General features: G+C 40.2%; 2 protein-coding genes across 2 annotated transcripts; one reads left to right on the top strand and one right to left on the bottom strand.

Moving 5' to 3' along the window:
• The first annotated feature begins 33 nt into the window (after positions 1 to 33).
• Positions 34 to 4,326, top strand: LOC138968855 (protein adenylyltransferase SelO-like). The gene is made up of 2 exons (XM_070341524.1): positions 34 to 1,203; positions 3,180 to 4,326. Exons 1-2 carry the CDS (start codon positions 435 to 437, stop codon positions 4,262 to 4,264), a joined length of 1,854 nt encoding a protein of 617 aa, XP_070197625.1. The 5' UTR covers positions 34 to 434; the 3' UTR covers positions 4,265 to 4,326.
• Positions 4,327 to 7,361: 3,035 nt separating this feature from the next.
• Positions 7,362 to 13,336, bottom strand: LOC138968848 (F-box only protein 31-A-like). The gene is made up of 5 exons (XM_070341513.1): positions 12,210 to 13,336; positions 11,114 to 11,214; positions 10,215 to 10,374; positions 8,678 to 8,907; positions 7,362 to 8,135 (listed from the first exon to the last, which is right to left on the bottom strand). The coding sequence occupies exons 1-5, from the start codon at positions 12,291 to 12,293 to the stop codon at positions 7,979 to 7,981; spliced, it is 732 nt and encodes a 243-aa protein (XP_070197614.1). The 5' UTR covers positions 12,294 to 13,336; the 3' UTR covers positions 7,362 to 7,978.
• Positions 13,337 to 18,988: the final 5,652 nt, after the last annotated feature.

Genomic DNA, 18,988 nt, shown 5'->3' with positions numbered 1-18,988 from the left:
AAGATTTGTTTTTAAAAATAATGCACCAATGAATGTGAAAAGGGAGATTAGCTCAAGTTGTGCATAATTGTCTATGGCATGATTGTCACTTTCTGTTTTTCATTGTAAGTGATGTTTGACCGCCCGTCCACACACACACACACACACACACACACGGGTGTTTAGAGAGAGAGAAAGAGGGGGAGAGAGGTGTCTCCCTTGAGCGTTCTTTTGTTGAAAAGATAAAATACGTCTAGTTTTGGTTAGCCTATCGTTGGTTCCTCCAAGACTGTTTACGTGGGAGCAGAAAATCGTCTGCTTCATCCACGCAAATTGAGCAAAAACAACAAATGTGTCCAGAAACAGGTATTGCTCGCGCGTGCAAGCGAAATCTTGGAATGCAGTACGAATTTTTTTGAAACACATCTCGGACCATTTCTTTTGTGTAAAAAACGATGGAAAACGCAAAAGTTGTGCAAAATGGGAAATGCTCCATTCAGTTTCTCTGCGTGTTGCTGTTGCTTTCTATCAGTGTTTCTGATTGTGGGCGAACCCTCCCAAAATGCTCCACATCACATAATCTGAAGCTGAAACCTGCAGCATGCAGCGTATTTCCAGTTGTATTTGAATGCAAAAATCACACTAAACTCATCACTTGTACATGTCCATATTTTCTAAAGCCAGCGGATCAGAAGGAGTTTTTATTCTACCCCATAGAGAGGGAGAATCTTATTGCTGATTTTCAGTCATGGTCTTTTCCGACAGATCATCGGCTATACATGACATTACCCATTGACCCAGTGACAACAAATGTCATCCGACAAGTGCCAGAAGCTGTGTTCAGTGTTGTGTATCCCATTCCCTTCAGATCAGGCTCCAGACTTGCAGCCGTTTCAGACGACACTCTTGCGGATATCCTGGACCTTTCTCCTTCAGTTGCTTCTTCAGGAGATTTTGTTAAGTTTGTGAGTGGTGACCTGGAAAGAGAGTCAGCGATCCCTCTGTCACACCGTTACGGTGGGCATCAGTTTGGCTACTGGGCAGGCCAGTTAGGAGATGGCAGAGCGGTGATGCTGGGAGAATACGTTAACAGAAAAGGTGAACGATGGGAGCTTCAGCTGAAAGGATCAGGGTTGACGCCATACTCTCGACAAGGTGACGGGAGAGCTGTGATCCGGTCATCTGTCAGAGAGTTTCTGTGCAGTGAGGCGATGTATCATCTAGGTTTGTACTTAATTGTAGTTCTTGAAAGTTTTTGCTTCTGTAAAGCCTGTCCTTAACTGAACGAAGTCGACTACGCAAAGTATACTTCGTGAAGTTGGCCGCATGAAGCTTTAGCACAAAGTTTTCAGTTAAAAGACTTTGTGAAGTCTTTGAGAAGTCCAATTCTGGCACAATTAAAGACCACCTTAAAGCTGTCTGTTTTGCAGTCTCACAAAAATGCATTCCAAATACACCATTATAAACTGGGAGAGTTCTGCAGTGGGTTTGTGTACATTCTGTGTGCATTTACATGTACTTCAAACTAAAGAAACAATGTACGTTATATGTGTTTTTGACCAAAATATGACATTTTACACAGATCTCGACAGTCATTGTTCACCTCGAAGAACAATGACTGTCGAGATCTGTGTAAAATGTCATATTTTGGTCAAAAACGCTAATAACATTTATGTATCGATCGAATTCCTTTCAGGTACTGACTTTGTTGTTGTTTTGACGATTGAACGAGCACACACACATGCAATCAAACACATAAGCTTCATATTTGGGCGTTTCAGGTTGACCGAAACTTCAAAGGAACTACAAAACACACGTCATGTACTGGCTTTGTTGTTGTTTTGACGATTGAACCAGCACACACACATGCAATCAAACAAATGACGTGTGTTTTGTAGTTCCTTTGAAGTTTCGGTCAACCTGAAATGCTCAAATATCAAGTTTTGTAGGCCTCTGACGTCACATGGCTCAAAGAAGGGAAATCCAATGTCCAATCGATACATTAGGATGTAACCACACTAAATAGGAAGAAACAATGAGAGCTAATGCAGAACTATGCAGTTACCTTGCACCTTAGATAACAAGAAACATTAAATGAACAAGACAGCACTATCCTCAAGACAATTTTTGTTTTTGTTGATTCACCCGATCAATCATGGCGAGTCTTAGGAATGAGCAGCTGTAGGTATTGTGATTAGAAGACTTATACGATTGCTGTGCATGTGTTATCTGTACATAATTATTTTACTCTATTTATGTACATGCTCAAATAAATAATACTAGATGAATACCCGCTTCGCCGGGTACCCGGCTTCACCGGGAAGAAGTAGAGCCGAATACCCGGCTTCGCCGGGTGTAGGCCGGCTTCGCAGGCGCATTGTACGCAATTGACGCCACACGAAGGAAGGGAGATAAACGCGCAAAATACTGGAGAAGATAAGGAAGAGTTACTGGGAATGGGTGTACAGAAAAACCAAAATCGGTTGAGCGCTGCGCGCTGAGAGCACGTGTTCAAAATTTTCATCGACCAGATTGTGTCCGGGGTCTACCTGAATATGCCCACCAAATTTGAAGCAGATCCATCGAGAACTTTGGCCGTGCATCGCGAAGTGACACAGACAGACAGACAGACAGACACAAGCCGTATATAGATATAGATGTGCTTATATCAGTGTGGTGAGATTAAAGGCATATGTACGCGCTCCCGTGTTTACAAAGTGTAGTTTGCCCATAATCGATGTCAAACGCACCATAAGACCATGTAATGACGATATGTCGCCATGCGCGGACCATATACATGCATTACAGCTTGTTTTAGAGTCTCAAAAACTTTGGATGTAAACAAAGACGCGGAGTTATTTCCCTTGCGTCAACGCTACCTCTGTTGGCAAATCTATAAATAGGACGATCCAGATAAAAATGAAAATTAACATATCTCAACATTGAAGGGGTCCTAGACCACAATATTTTGCAGGGAACTTAATTTAGCATGTCTCCAGCTGTTGGTAAAGCAATTAGCGTGTATAGTCATCGAGTACATATGGCTTTAAGTTGCATGGATCCAAAGGCATTCGATCTTTACGATCAGAACCTTGCAAGAATGTTCTGCAGTTGCTTGTCAGCTATTCAATGACTAAATTACTTATTTGACAGAATGCAAGCTGATTGCAAATAAGAATTTTGATGACTGTTTTTTGCAGGAATACCTACATCCAGAGCAGCCTCCATTGTTGTCAGTAATGACACAGTCATCAGGGACAAGTTTTACGACGGACATCCTCGACGTGAAAAGATGGCTGTCGTGCTTCGTTTGGCAAGATCATGGTTTCGTATTGGCTCATTAGAGATCCTCACAGTCTCTGGCAAAACAAAACTGTTAAAACAGCTGGTCGACTTTGTTATTTCTGAATATTTTCCGGCGATTGATACAAATGACTTTGGAAAATATCTGGCCTTTTTTCAAGAACTTGTGCGAGAAACAGCTTTTATGATAGCTCTTTGGCAGAGTGTGGGGTTCACACATGGTGTATGCAATACAGACAATTTTAGTTTGTTATCTATCACCATAGACTATGGACCTTTTGGCTTTCTTGATGCCTACGATCCTAAATTTATTCCAAATACGTCAGACGATGAGGGCCGTTACTCCTATGAAAACCAACCAGATGTTGGGGCTTTCAATCTGGAAAAGCTACGACATGCTCTTCTCCCTTTGTGGAGTGAAAAAGAAAAATTATTATCACAGAAAATGTTGTCAAATTATGGTGATCAATATAGGTTAAAGTTCATGGAAATATTCCGTGAAAAGCTAGGGTTAAGTGCAAGCCATGTGGAAGAAGACGAAAACCTTGTCGCTGTGTTATTGCGAATCATGTCAGACACCAAGGCAGACTTCACAATGACTTTCAGGGAACTTAGCGAAATAGATCTTGCCAAATTAAAAAGTGGTGAAATTAGTATGACATTTTGGGCATTGAAGAAAGTTGACACACATGAATGGTTTTCTGGATGGGTGAAAATGTATGTCAAAAGATTACAAGCAGAAGAACAGACAGACACAAAGAGACAAGCGATAATGCAAAAGACAAATCCTCGATACATCTTGAGAAACTGGATCGCCCAGTTAGCAGTAGAGAAAGTGGAAAAGAATGATTTTTCAGTATTGAATGACTTGCATAGCATCTTCAAGAATCCATTTACATACCAGGAAAAAGCAGAACGCATGGGATTAGCTGATCCACCGCCAGACTGGGCCTCCAGATTAAAAGTCAGCTGTTCTTCTTGAATGTTAAGGGCTGATCGAAGTGTTGTTTGTAAGTGAGAGGAATAAAATCTGGGTTTACCGTTGATGTTTGAATTATTCTGGGGAGGCCTCCATGGATTGCAATCGGTTGCCTTGTGCTTGTGCATGTAGGTACACAAACACGCACACTTACACACAAAAACACACACGCATGGAGGTAATCTATATATATATACGACTTGTGTCTGTGTGTCTGTGTGTTCGCAATGCACGCCCAAGGTTCTCGATGGATCTGTTTCAAATTTGGTGGGCATATTCAGGTACACCCCGGACATAACCTGGTCGATGAGATATTTCAACTCGTGCTCTCAGCGCGCAGTGCTGAACGGATTTTGGTTTTTCTCTGGATCCATTTCCAGTAACTCTTCCTTATCTTCTCCAGTGTTTTCAGCGTTTATCTCCCTTCCTTCGTGTGGCGTCAATCCATATTCCCGTTTCTATTTTTAGAAGGTCACTGTCGACAACGCTCAATCCATATTCCCGTTATACTATTTTTAGAAGGTCACTGTCCCGGCAAAGCCGGGTATTACTCTTCTCCAGTGTTTTGCGCGTTTATCTCCCTTCCTTCGTGCGGTGCGCCGGCAAAGCGGCGCAGCCGGGTATTCGGCTTGACTTCTTCCCGGCGAAGCCGTACCCGGCGAAGCGGGTATTCATCTAGTCACAAATACATGCATATAAAAATTGCACACTTTCTGCACACACATGGATTTAGTAAATACATGTACATAAAATGCGCGCGCACACACACACCAATCAGGAGCAATAGCAAAAGCAAATACTCTCATTCATCAATATCTTTGATTTCTGACGTTGCATGAAAAGTCACAAACATATGACATTAAAAGTAAGATTATATAAAACCCTAGTTCCTCGACTCATAAATACACATTACTGGGCATAATAAGATTTGCTTCTGAACTAAAAAACTAAAATTACGTTCACATTACATCAAATTACAGCAAAAAGATTGCCCAGTGTGATCACGGCTTAAAATTTGCAGTAATGGGAAGATGAACAATCAAACAAATTAACAAACAAATGAAATACTGAATACTCAGCAAAACAAACAAAAAACAACATCAACAAATACAAAAAACACAATTCTGACTTATCTGTGTGGCAAAGGATTAAAAGCAAACACGCTTTTCTGATTCATGCAGCAAGATCCTGATTTCATTAGTAATTTTTTTTTCCCCACAAAGCAATAAAAAACAGACAATAAAGGGTGTGCTCTACTTTTCCCAATTGAGCAATTCTGCTACTGTAGAATAAACATTATATACAAATTCTGATTGAGAATGAATCGAGTGTACGTACATGTGACCATAATTATGTTGATAACGTACGTGACGGAGTCACCGATTCCATTTCTGGAACCAACTATGAACAAAAGGTAAGAAGTAGTGATCGTTTACACACATTTAATTATATTACCTTTAATATCAGTATCTTGCAAGTGCAAGAAATGTAAAACATGTAGGTACTAAAATGCAGCTGATATATAAAAAAATAAAGCTAAGAATATCTGAAAGTAGAATATGTCATAATTTATTAAAACATCAGCAAGATGCTTGCACACATTCAGTGCAGGTTATACTCTAAGAACTAATTTCAAGATTTGTGTGCACAAAAATCACAGAAGAAATCAATGATCTATTCAAAAGAAACAGCGCAGTAAAAAATATTCCAATTTGAAAATCTAAATTGCACAACCCGTACGAAATGAACATATATGAACATATAAGAGACATATAAGAAACCTATAAGTTTCTTATAAGAAACATATAAGTTTCATATATGACAAGTAAAAAGCTATGTATGTCAGTTGTAGGAATAGGTTTCTTATAAGTCTCTTATATGGAAAAGACCCCAATTCATATAAGAATCATATATGAATCATATATGAGAACCTGCACTTCCAGAAACCTATAGTTCTCTTATATGTTTCTTATATGAATCTTATATGACTCTTATATGAATCATCACTTGGTTTCTGCATAGGAGAATTCAGGACTTAGAAAAAATATTGGACAATGCTGAATTACTGGCAATACTGGCTTTCATATATGTTTCATATATGAACAGGAAGTGGATGGTTTGCCTTGAGCATTATCTCCCCCTGACTGAACGGCCATCTTTGTGACAGCAGCTCTGTGAGGATGTTTAGCAGAAAATCAGTGCAAAGTTCTTACAGAAATAATTGGACTTGATGTATGAATATGTGAAGAGAATGTTTATGTCATGCTGATGTTTGTGGGTGGCTGTGGCAGCCCAACCAACCCAACAGCTTGACACTGACAGGTTTGTGTTTTTATTCAAAATCCAGAATTTCCCTCCATTATTTGTTTTACTTTACAGTTCTGGTTCTGCATCAGGTGATCAAATCATGTTTACCAGCACTACTTTGGTTCAAGCAACAAGAAACTGTGACAGCTGTGCATATTCAAGACAATTATTTGTGGCTGTAACTTGTTTGTTGTTTCTTGTTCATAATTTCAAGTTTCAAAGTATTGGATTTGAAGAGGACAATCATGTCTTACTCCTCTTCTTGTGACCAGTGATTTAGAGATCTGTTTTTGCCCTCAAAATAAACACAACTTCAGTAAAGATATGTATATATACTGAACCAAAAGGTATTTTGCAGTTGGATTCATTATAATTCAAAGTCAAGACAGTTAAATTGGGTTAAGCAGGTGTTATTTCCCTGGTAAAAACAAATGTAGGTCAAGGTCGTGTGTCTAGTATGAGACATATAAATATCATATATGAGACATATAAGAATCCTATAAGGGAGATGTAGGTTTCATATAAGATTCTTATAAGTCTCATATATGAACATTTCATATAAGAGACCTATAGCTTTCTTATAAGAGAATATAAGATTCATATAAGAGACCTATATGAGCTCAGGTTATAGGTTCATATATGATTCATATAACGGTTTCTTATAAGAATTTACCTCATTTGCATTTAAAATACCTATAAGCCACATATATGAAATTGTCATACAAGACTCTTATAAGAATCTTATATGAAATTGGGTCCAATTTCTTATAAGAACGTTTCGTACGGGAAATCACCAATTGTAATACAATCAAAGGCTATTCATTGTACAATATGCCAATAATTAACTGAATAATACCTATCTCTTCAACAACAAACACACAAATCAGAAATACCTGTTGTTAAGATACATGTACAATGAACAAAAGATGGAAAAACAGACCAAAATTCAAAAGAATCCTAAGAAGAAAAACAACAACACATCAGCTGCTCATAACCAAAACATTTCTTCAATTTTACATGCATATAAAGACACACACAATAAAAAATGATATATAAATCAAAGTTGTGAAAGAAACAACTGAAAGTCAGCAGAGACTTACTTCCGAGACTTTAAAAAAAAGGAGAGAAAGAAAAGTGTCCCTTCACAGACAGCTCTATTGGGGAAATCAGACCCTCCTCGGACGGGACCGAGATTTCAAAGAGAATCTAACACCCCCAGAGGGGAGAGCGTATCAACAGAGAAATCTAGTCCAGTTATAAAGAAAACGGGCCTGCTAATCAAAATCGCTCAAAAGATAATTAAATTGAATTCTTCTTGCACATTCTATCACAGTTATGCAATTTCACACAGTAAAAAACACACACACAGAACACTCACACACACACATACAGAACACACACACACACTCATCAACTGAAGTCATCTTCAGCAAGCCTGAAAACAGAGAAGCTAGTCAAGTCCAGCCACAGGAACCCAAAGTAGTCCTCAGAAAAGACGATAAACTGAGCGCGACAGGTATCTGGGTTGTTATACCCATGTGCAGCAATCTGACCCCGTCCACCATACCTGAAAAGCAAAATTGCCAAAAGGACTCAGGATTGTATTTGTTTAAGGTGGCTTAAAACAAAATACAGCAAACTGCACTAAAAATCATTGAAATACATTCATGAACAGTCACTGACAGGAAACACACACGCACACACACACACACACAGGCACACTCACCCACCCTTCATTTACCAGCATTAAAATTTGAAATAGGGTTACCAGTTATTTCCCATGATGACTCAAGAACAACTAATGTTATATTGACAATCAATTCATTTAAATTTCAGCCTTAGAGATATTGTTCGTGGCGTGGTCCATAAAGCATGCATACAGAAAGTATAAATTAAGGCACAGTCCTTCCTGTCTAAATAATTCAGCTCACCATCTCAGATCTGGTCAGGTTTTTTACATGGGATAAGGCCATCCCTTCACTTTGAAAAATACCAACAATCAACAGCCTTACTGTACACAAAGTTATGCATTTAATTTTGAAAAGAAACTAGACCAGGACTGTGACAACAACAAATCCACCACCACTACAGCTGCAATCCAATAATCACCTGGCTTTGCACGTTCTGGGCAGGTTTTGAGTGTCTCTCATGAAGATGTTGTCTGACAGTGAGAAAGGCTGTGAAGCGTTTGGAGGAAAACAATATGGTGAAGGTAAAGTATCTGGGTCAAGGGAGTTGACAAAGTCAAATTCGTGCATCTCGCGCTCATCATTCAACGTGATGGGCTTTCGAAGGTCAACGTACAGGCTGATCTTGCCCGCTGGTACGTTTGGGTCACCCTTGCGAGGAAAAAATAAAACAAGTCGCGTAAGGCGAAAATACAATATTTAGTCAAGTAGCTGTCGAACTCACAGAATGAAACTGAACGCAATGCAACGCAGCAAGACCGTATACTCGTGGTCCACCGCTCACGGCATAGGCAGTGAAATTGACAAGAAGAGCGGGGTAGTGGTTACGCTATGCTGCATAGCACGCTTTTCTGTACCTCTCTTCGTTTTAACTTTCTGAGCGTGTTTTTAATCCAAACATATCATATCTATATATTTTTGGAATCAGGAACCGACAAGGAATAAGATGAAAGTGTTTTTAAATTGATTTCGAAAAAAAAAAATTGATAATAATTTTTATATATTTAATTTTCAGAGCTTGTTTTTAATCCGAATATAACATATTTATATGTTTTTGGAATCAGCAAATGATGGAGAATAAGATAAACGTAAATTTGGATCGTTTTATAAATTTTTATTTTTTTTTACAATTTTCAGATTTTTAATGACCAAAGTCATTAATTAATTTTTAAGCCACCAAGCTGAAATGCAATACCGAACCCCGGGCTTCGTCGAAGAGTACTTGACCAAAATTTCAACCAATTTGGTTGAAAAATGAGGGCGTGACAGTGCCGCCTCAACTTTCACGAAAAGCCGGATATGACGTCATCAAAGACATTTATCAAAAAAATGAAAAAAACGTTCGGGATTTCATACCCAGGAACTCTCATGTCAAATTTCATAAAGATCGGTCCAGTAGTTTAGTCTGAATCGCTCTACACACACACACACACAGACACACACACACACGCACATACACCACGACCCTCGTTTCGATTCCCCCTCGATGTTAAAATATTTAGTCAAAACTTGACTAAATATAAAAACATGTATTCAGTGCAGATACTGTGATGATGATAGTGTGTGTGTGTGTGTGTGTGTGTGTGTGTGTGTGTGTGTGTGTGTGTGTGTGTGTGTGTGTGTGTGTCTGGGGAAAATGTGAGAGTTGACATTGGCGCACATGATATAGTGTCTGTGTTCAGTGTGCGAGTATGATCATTCCTGCATTGTGTGAGTGTGTGTGTGTGTTTGCGTGGTTGTATGTGCATGTGTGTATACATGCATGTTTGTGTGCGTGTGCCTTCCTGCCGCATATATGTGCATGCATGAGTGCATGTGTGTGCACATACAAATAGCATTCACAAGAACTGGACATCAATTCTAGAGACATGATATAAGAGTGCAAACCACCAGGCAGAGCAGGGAGAGTTAGAAACAATGCAAAAGAATACCCTACAACATCACCAGCCTTTACTCACAAGAATTTTGTCTCCAAGAAGCTCATAGCCATTCTCACTCAGACTGACTTTGATGATTTCGATGCCATGAGACCCATACGTCCCTTTGTACAGTCCTAGTCTGATGGGTGAAATGGGCGACTGCACAGCTGGGGGTATTTCATCCAGAACGCAGTTGGACCTACAATTGATGAACCGTAGGTTGAAAATGTTCAAGAACAAATGGGATCTTGCATTCATAATTTGATTCTGTGTGTTCACATAAAGTAGGCAACAAACAACGCCAACAACATCATTAGCAACATTACCCTATACACAGTCAGCAATAAGGAAATGAACGACTTTTCTGAACAATATACGCAATACATGTACAAAGAAATTGCAGATCCATTTCTGAGTGTTAATTACATGTACTGTCAATCTTTATCAGAGCAAAAGGTAAGGCAAAAGACTGACGAAGAGGCTAATACTAATCTAACGCTAGAAGTTCTGATTAAAGAATATAAAAGCCGCAAACAGCTACAAAATTGACTGCATGTACAGCAGCCAAACTGTCTACACTGCCCACCCCCATCCCACCCTGAATAACTGTACATATTTAATGGTTGATGGTGTGTGTGTGTTAATGACTTTAAGTCTTCGTGTGTGGGAATGAGTGTGTGTGCGCCTTGGGTCGCCTGTTGGTGAGACATGTGCGCGTTACAAATATTCGTATTATTATTATTATTATATGAGTGTGCATGAGTTGTTAACGCGAAAGAATGTGTATGAGTGCGCCTTGAGTCGCCTTGTGGTGAGATATGTGCGCGTTATAAATTCTCGTATTATTATTATTATTATTCCAAGCACATACAAGGATTGAAAAAAACCACCAAAAACCAAAACATCTTCGAAAACCATCTCCAGTATAAGTTCTTTACCAGAGTTTTGTAAGCTTTGCAACACTGAAGCCTTTGAAGATGAGGTCAGGACGGCTCATATCTAGATCCGGTCGAGCTTCGTTCACCCACATGGAGAACACCTGAAAAAATCAGTCTAGATACAAATCAAAACATAACATGCTGAAAAATAGAACCAATTTGCACACGTACTTCCCTAAATAATATAAATCTACCTGATATACACCTGTCAGTTTTTGTTTGTCCTGCATTTATGAGTAAATGGCCATTCAATCTCGCCTCTTCAAAATGGACAGTGCGGCATGTCAGTTTTGAACCCTCTGAATGTTTTCTATTGTTTTCCTCTCCTTTTTGGCGGAATGTATTCATGCAATCACCTAGCTGTTGGGGCTAGTTTTACAGATATCAATAAATGAACATAGGAGGCTTCTACATGTGTTGCTGTTTTCCTCTGTCATTTAGGCAGTCATACTCTATGCTCAGGAGGATGCATACTGGGTACTTTTCAGTGTCTATAACCCACCAAGCTCTGACATGGATTACAGAATCTTTACCATGTGTACTTAGTCTCGTGCTTGAATGTACACGCAAAGGGGGATAATGCACTAACAGGTCTGCACATACATGGATCTGGGAAATCAGATAAATCTCCACCCTTATACCACAAGCTGCAGGTGGGTTTTTAGCCTTGAACCTTCCACATGGAAGGCGGACATCCTAACTACCTGACTATTGTGGCCATCTCAGGTGTGCACACAACTGATGGAGACTAGTTGTTCCTGTGGGCTATTTCACGGGCTTGTTACAAGGTACATACATGTGCTCCAGAAACTTGAACTCGCCAACAAAGACGAATTCCCAAGTGACATGGGCCCTCAAACCCCTGACCGCATCCTGCAGTCCTGTTCCACCTTTGACGCCCTAGCTGAGGCGCCGGACATTAACCAGTGCTGTGGAGGCCCACGGGAAGCTAGCTGGTAGGAACAACAGAGACACTGCACCGGACCGTGGACATCACCCTAAAGACCTTATTGACAATTTGGCGTGGCTTGGAATGTAGAAGAAGAAGAAGAAGAAGAAGAATTAAGAAGAAGTACTCGAGCATTTTCTTATATACCTCCTCCTCACTAGAAGTTAACACTGCTGCTTGACACTGGTCGCACTTGTACTCCAGCTTCTCATTCTCATTTCTCTGCAACATTTCCAAGCAATTCAATAATTATTACAGCACAGGTATTCAAGGATATAGTAATGTAAAATGTCCTGATGGCAGCAAACAGTACAGCTAGGATATAAGTATGAGTTCATTAGCAGGTCTAGCATACTTGACCATGTTCATGCACAAACAATTCATTTAACTTAATAGGACGATACTGTATTTCCAGCTGTTTTGTCAATGTTTTGCTTTACACAGCAGTAACATTTTTATTGCTGGTTTACATAGCAGTTACATTGAAAGCTTCAATTAATACTTCTGACAGTATATATAAACATGATTAAATTAATTTGTGTACATGTATTGACAAATCATAAAGAACATATATTATACTGCAGGTAAAATCAACTGCTGCAAATGGATTCTAATAACAAAGAAAGGCATATGATTTCACAAACGGGACTGGGTGGCCGAGTGGTAACGCACTTGCGCTCGGAAGCGAGAGGTTGCGTGTTCAGGCCTGGGTCAGGCCGCAATTTTCTCCCCCCTTTCCTAACCTAGGTGGTGGGTTCAAGTGCTAGTCTTTCGGATGAGACGAAAAACCGAGGTCCCTTCGTGTACACTACATTGGGGTGTGCACGTTAAAGATCCCACGATTGACAAAAGGGTCTTTCCTGGCAAAATTGTATAGGCATAGATAAAAATGTCCATCAAATACCCGTGGGACTTGGAATAAAGTAAAAAAATTCCATCTCACACGGCATTAAGTCTCAGGAAACATGAATACACGCATGCAGGAAAAAAAAATATGGGTAGCGCCGTATGTATGGCAGCTCGCTTTCCCCGGGGAGAAAGCAGCCCGAATTTCCATGAGGGTAACCTCACTGGACTGTAAATCTTATCCAATCCAATCCAATCCAAACCATCAAGTATTGTACATCAGAGCAAAAGAACAAGTCGCGTAAGGCGAAATTACTACATTTAGTCAAGCTGTGGAACTCACAGAATGAAACTGAACGCACCGCATTTTTTTACAATGACCGTAGTCCGCCGCTCGTGCAAAACGCAGTGAAACTGACGAGCCTGTTTAGCGCGGTAGTGGTTTCGCTGTGCTGCATAGCACGCTTTTCTGTACCTCTCTTCGTTTTAACTTTCTGAGCGTGTTTTTAATCCAAACATATCATATTGTAATATTTTACACGGGTTTTACGGGATACCCATAGTGTGCCCTTGGCAAGTATGGCCGTCCGTCCCTAGCGGCCATTATCTACTGGGACGGCAAGCTAAGCACAGGCGACCATGTTCTACCCAAGTGACTTACTTGATACGGGGATCCCTTTCGGGGCGACGTAACGTCTGTGTGGTTCTGATTTCTCTGATTAACTGCGCCTACCCGCCGGTCGAGAATCCGCACGTCACTTCCACTGCGTCATAATCATTCCTTCGGCCTATATTAGTTACGTCAGCTGTCTTGGCATGACAACCCTTCCGACAGTCACGGTTTCTCTTACATTCCTCCCCGTTTTATCAAAGACCCCTTTAATTACGAATGATTATATTGCAAATCAAATCTCCTCTTAACTATAATCCTCATTTTATTCATTCTAAAACAACATTGACCCATTATGTTACTTCCCGGCACTTAACTAAATAACGTTTTAACTTGTTTTTCTTTATAAACTCCCACTATAATGGTGCTGCAATTAATGCTATTATTTATCAAAATATATAGTGTTCCATTTAACTTTATCCTAACTGTACTATGCCAGGCCAGACTGTTTGGTAACTTAGCAAAAGTTTATATTTTGCTGACGCCACTATTGAAAATTGATTCATACAATGCTTTAATAACTTGTGTACTTTGTCAGAAGATTTGAGAATACCACGGCCCGCTATGGAATTATAGAAATCTCAATGTGAATAAAAAGAGTACATTCCCCAATATACATTAGATGAATTTAGGGAACATAAAACCCACTTTATAACAATTACAATCCAAAACTAAACAGCAACAGTTGTTTTACGGGTATCAAACATTTAAGTCCAGCTTACCTTCTAAACCGTTGAACAACGAGATAATGTAAACAAATGTGGAACAAATTTGTAGAACACAACCGAGTTCAGCTTACCGGCTGAACAACAATTCAACAACAGTAACACTTTTTAAACAACAACAGAACTTCAAAATCTGGGTCCATCAACCAACAAGTGGCCTCCACTGGTCTCCAATTGCCAACCCAGCTGGAAAACACAAACGTCTTCACAACATGCACCACGAGCAACAGTGCTTCTATGGGCTGTTTAAAAGACCATTTAATGACGAATATTCAATTCATCAAGGGGACCGACGAGCCTCGTCAGCTCAAGACCAAAGCAAAGGACGCGCTCGTTCGTTCTCGAACAAACACCCGACCGACGCACCGGTAGCGAAAGACCATAACGACCCTGAAGTTTATATGACGTCTTCAAATGTGAGAAGAGTCACTACCATCATGGTTTCAGTTTAAGTCTCCACTGGCCGTTCGTTTAGGTACAACCACCCGACCGGCGCAACGGTAGCGAAAGACCAGAACGACCCTGTTCGTTCTCGAACAATCACCCGACCGACGCACCGGTAGCGAAAGACCATAACGACCCTGAAGTTTATTTGACGTCTTCAAATGTGAGAAGAGTCACTACCATCATGGTTTCAGTTAAGTCTCCACTGGCCGTTCGTTCACGTACAACCACCCGACCGGCGCAACGGTAGCGAAAGACCAGAACGACCCTGCAGTTTATTTGACGTCTACAAACTTGAGACGAGTCACTGCAATCATGGTTTCAGTCTCCACTAGCTGTAAACACGCGACTGATACGGCTTGACTCGGATTTCCAGGTGCACGGATTCACTGAGTACATCTTCCTTCTTCCTACCTATACCCCTTTGATCTTACCATGCCAGGCTGCAACGCCGGCTACCACAAAGTGTTTTAGTGGCTTGTCTTGCCGGTATACTTTGCTCAATGTAAGTGCTGAAACCTTTCGTCTAGAGCAATGTAAGTACAGCGACTGCCCCTTTCCAACCTTGTTTTGCCCTGGCTGAATTTGTGAGCGGTATACTTCTCTAGTAATGGCAAGTTATCCTTCATTCTTATGACTGTAACAGATATTTGGAGGAAAACCGCAGCTATTTCGGGATATGCATCCCAAGTTGTAAACCCCACATTATTGTCTAAAATAATGGCTGTGATGTAATAGGTTTTCTGATTTCCGAAATTATCAATTATTCACTATTCCAATGTGGTAACACAAGTAGTAGAGTTCCTAAACTCTCTGTTGGCTAAATCAGCCACAAAGTGCACATTATGCTCATAATAATTTCTGTTGATACAGTATGCTGTACTGCTAACTTTCTGTTACAACTTTACAAAGGAGCATTGCACACACAGATTTCGAGAGGACTTCTGCGTTAAATTCACAGCTTTTCCACAGCAATACCGTTCTTTACATTTCCATCATCTTTCCAAGCCATTTTTTCTTTTCCTTTCTTTCGCCATTTCCATATTTTTTCCAGGACAATGCCTTTCTTTCCATGGCAATGCCATTTTTTCGTTTCTTTCCATGTCCCACATCTTTTCAGGAATGCCTTTCTTTCCATGGCAATGCCATTTTTTCGTTTCTTTCCATGTCCCACATCTTTTCAGGAATGCCTTTCTTTCCATGACAATGCCATTTTTTCTTTTCTTTTCTTTTTCCATTTCCATCATCTTTCCAGGACAATGCCTTTCTTTCCATGTCCATTCTCTTTTCGTGGCAATACCTTTCCATTTTGCAACACATGCCAACATAATCCTTTCCAAGCATCTGCTTTGTCTTTGTGTACTGCTCTTGTTTGGGTTTTTTAAACATCACTGCAGACCTGAATTGTTATCAGCAGATCAGCAGCTTATATGATTTTTATTTGGGTATCTTCTTTTCATCTGTACGAGACACCCTCTTCATTCTTATATCAAACTTCAGGCTTTCCTGCTACCTGCAGAAATAGAAACATCCCCCATCGCATGTGAAGTGCTTCGTTACACTAGATAACTGTATATATATGTGCACGTGCTTGGCCACTCTTCTTTTACCTACAGTTGGTGCAAAACCACCGAACACCGCAGGGAACTTGAGCTGCTGGGAAATGTTTGAGTATCTCCTTCGTTTGGTGTTGACCTATAAAAGCTTCTCTGGGGAGCACTACCAGTATTTGAAGACAGGCCCCCACCCTTAGGCTGTCTGCGATAGGCATTTTGTGCAACTGTCTCCCTTTTCACCCGTTCTGAAAAACAGGACCACGGAGCAAAACTGCTTGCTGCGGCGGTGTTCTGAGACACAACTATTCTCAGCTACCCGACCATTAAAGCTTCAGGTTAACTGAGCATGTCGGTCTCAAATTCTGTCTCCACCCGCTGTGAAAACGGGAACATGGGTATGGAGAATTGGACTGCCACTGCAGTTCTGACAATGTTAGAAACACAAAGACCACTCTCACGTGACTACGGATCGCAACTGTCAATGTCCTGAGACAAAACTTATCAGTCTCAGCTTCCCAACACCAGGAACTTGGTGTTGAACTGAGCGTCTTGGTCTCAAGTTCCTTATCCTCCCGCTATAAAAACGGAACCATGGGCACGGATAAGTTCGCCCTGCCACCGCAGTTCTGACAGTTTTACAGATGACCACTATCACGTGTCACTCAAAGCTCGATGTGATCTGAACGTCTTGGTCTCCACTTGCCTTTGATTATGCTCCGTGTTCAAATGCACCATTTGCCGACAGTGTGTTTTAGTGACAAAGCGCCATTTTCTACTCGATACCCGGCGAAACGAGGATTTAGAGCGGCTCCATCTACACCTGTTAATCCGTATTGTTTAGGAGTTCAGTGCAGCCGACACAAACAGAAATACAGCGGTCCAGAAACAACTGGTCGCCCGGTATCGTTTGTATCCTGCAGTTCAACTGCAATCCATTTCTTACGCGAAGAATACTCGGAAACGCTGTTGAAAGTTTCTCCCGACAAACATCGCGACTTCTTATCACTTTTGATATTTGTTACGTACCGTACCTGTTTGCTGTTAAACGGTCTCGTAAACTTATCATTCCAATATCCTATTATGGATATTTCTTACCCAGTTCTCCACCAGCCAAATAATTATTATCGATGACCATGAATTAAGGTGAATGTAAGCAACTTAAATTTCAAAGCGTATAATGCACAATGACTAATAATGGTCTACAGAATGAATGCCTTATACTTTCAATGAATTAATCGATCACTGTGAAACAATGCAAACAGTGACTACATTACCCCCTTAATCAATAAAGTGTTGTACACACACGAAATACAAACAAATTAAACCACTAATTTACAGTTCATCCAAAACGTGTTTGATGTTCTTTAATTTCTTTCTTTCTTTGTTGTTCATTTATTCATTTACATTTTCTTTTTATTTGTAACCCCGTGAACAATGAGTGAACAACCATATGGAACTGAGTGAAATGGAAATGAAGTGATACTCCTTCGTGAATTTACGTCACAAGCTTACGAAAACTAAAACAGTCGACGTCACCCAAACCAAGACTACGAGACTGGAGTTCCGCAATGCTTATGATCCTGGGTTGACCAAGACTACACCAACAGCACAAACGCTACATTGAAAATCGAACGAACTCGGCAGTTTACAAGACTTCACGATTTGGACCAAAAAATGTCTGAAACAGAAAGCACAGAATCTAGCGAAGATTCTTCAAGAGCAAAGAATAATAAATCCGATAACAAAATCGCACCTTGCAAAAGCAAACTGAACATTATTGTCTCTACGATCAGCGCTAGCGATCTACGAGAGGATCAAGTGATGACCGCATGTGGTACGACGCATGCGTAAATTTCACCGGATTTTATCCGAGAAAATCACATGCAAATAGAACAGTGTAACGGGAAACAAAGAAACCCTAATCGAATTGTAGAAAATGAACATTTATTTCTGAAAAACGCCGAAGTTGTCAATGTTCTGCCTCACAGACGGCTACGTGGCCTCTGTAGAACGAACGACTGCTACCAAACGAAAGAGAAAACAAAAATAGATCCAGACAGATCTAAGATCAAAGCATACCTCGTTTCAAAGTAAATCTACAGCAAACAGGCAAGGTTAATAACAGAATGCGAACGAGATCTGAATCCTGAAGATTCAGTACTGGAAACAAAATCTCAACAACAAAATATCTTGAGCGAAATCCAGCTCGCTGCCGCACGAAAAAGACGAAACGTACGCGGACGAAACGGTTATGATGCAATCTACACACATTTTACGCGATGCATAAATGAACATAGTCTGATAGCTGAACTTAATATTCCCATAACAAACCGAACATAGTCCGATAGCTGAACTTTTAAACGCCATATTCCCTATTCAAACCGGCAAAGTCTGATAGCTGAACTTTTAAACGCCATATCCCCTATTCAAACCGGCAAAGTCTGATAGCTGAACTTAATATTCCCATATCAAAACCATAAATCCATCATGCTTTTAACAAGTAAACTTACGACGATCAACTCGAAAAAACACAACAACACTCGAACCGGAAGCAAACACACATAATGGCGGTCTTGAATAAATAATTATGATCTCACTTCCAGTTCTAACGTTAAGCAGACGACATCTCCAATGAACACAAAAATAAATTGGAAGAATTTTAAAACTTAAAAACTATTCCATCAA

Source organism: Littorina saxatilis, linkage group LG1 (assembly GCF_037325665.1).
Source record: "Littorina saxatilis isolate snail1 linkage group LG1, US_GU_Lsax_2.0, whole genome shotgun sequence".
NCBI classification, from domain to species: domain Eukaryota; kingdom Metazoa; phylum Mollusca; class Gastropoda; order Littorinimorpha; family Littorinidae; genus Littorina; species Littorina saxatilis.
Note: the sequence above shows the minus strand (reverse complement) of the source record. Positions and strands in the feature narration are given on the sequence as shown.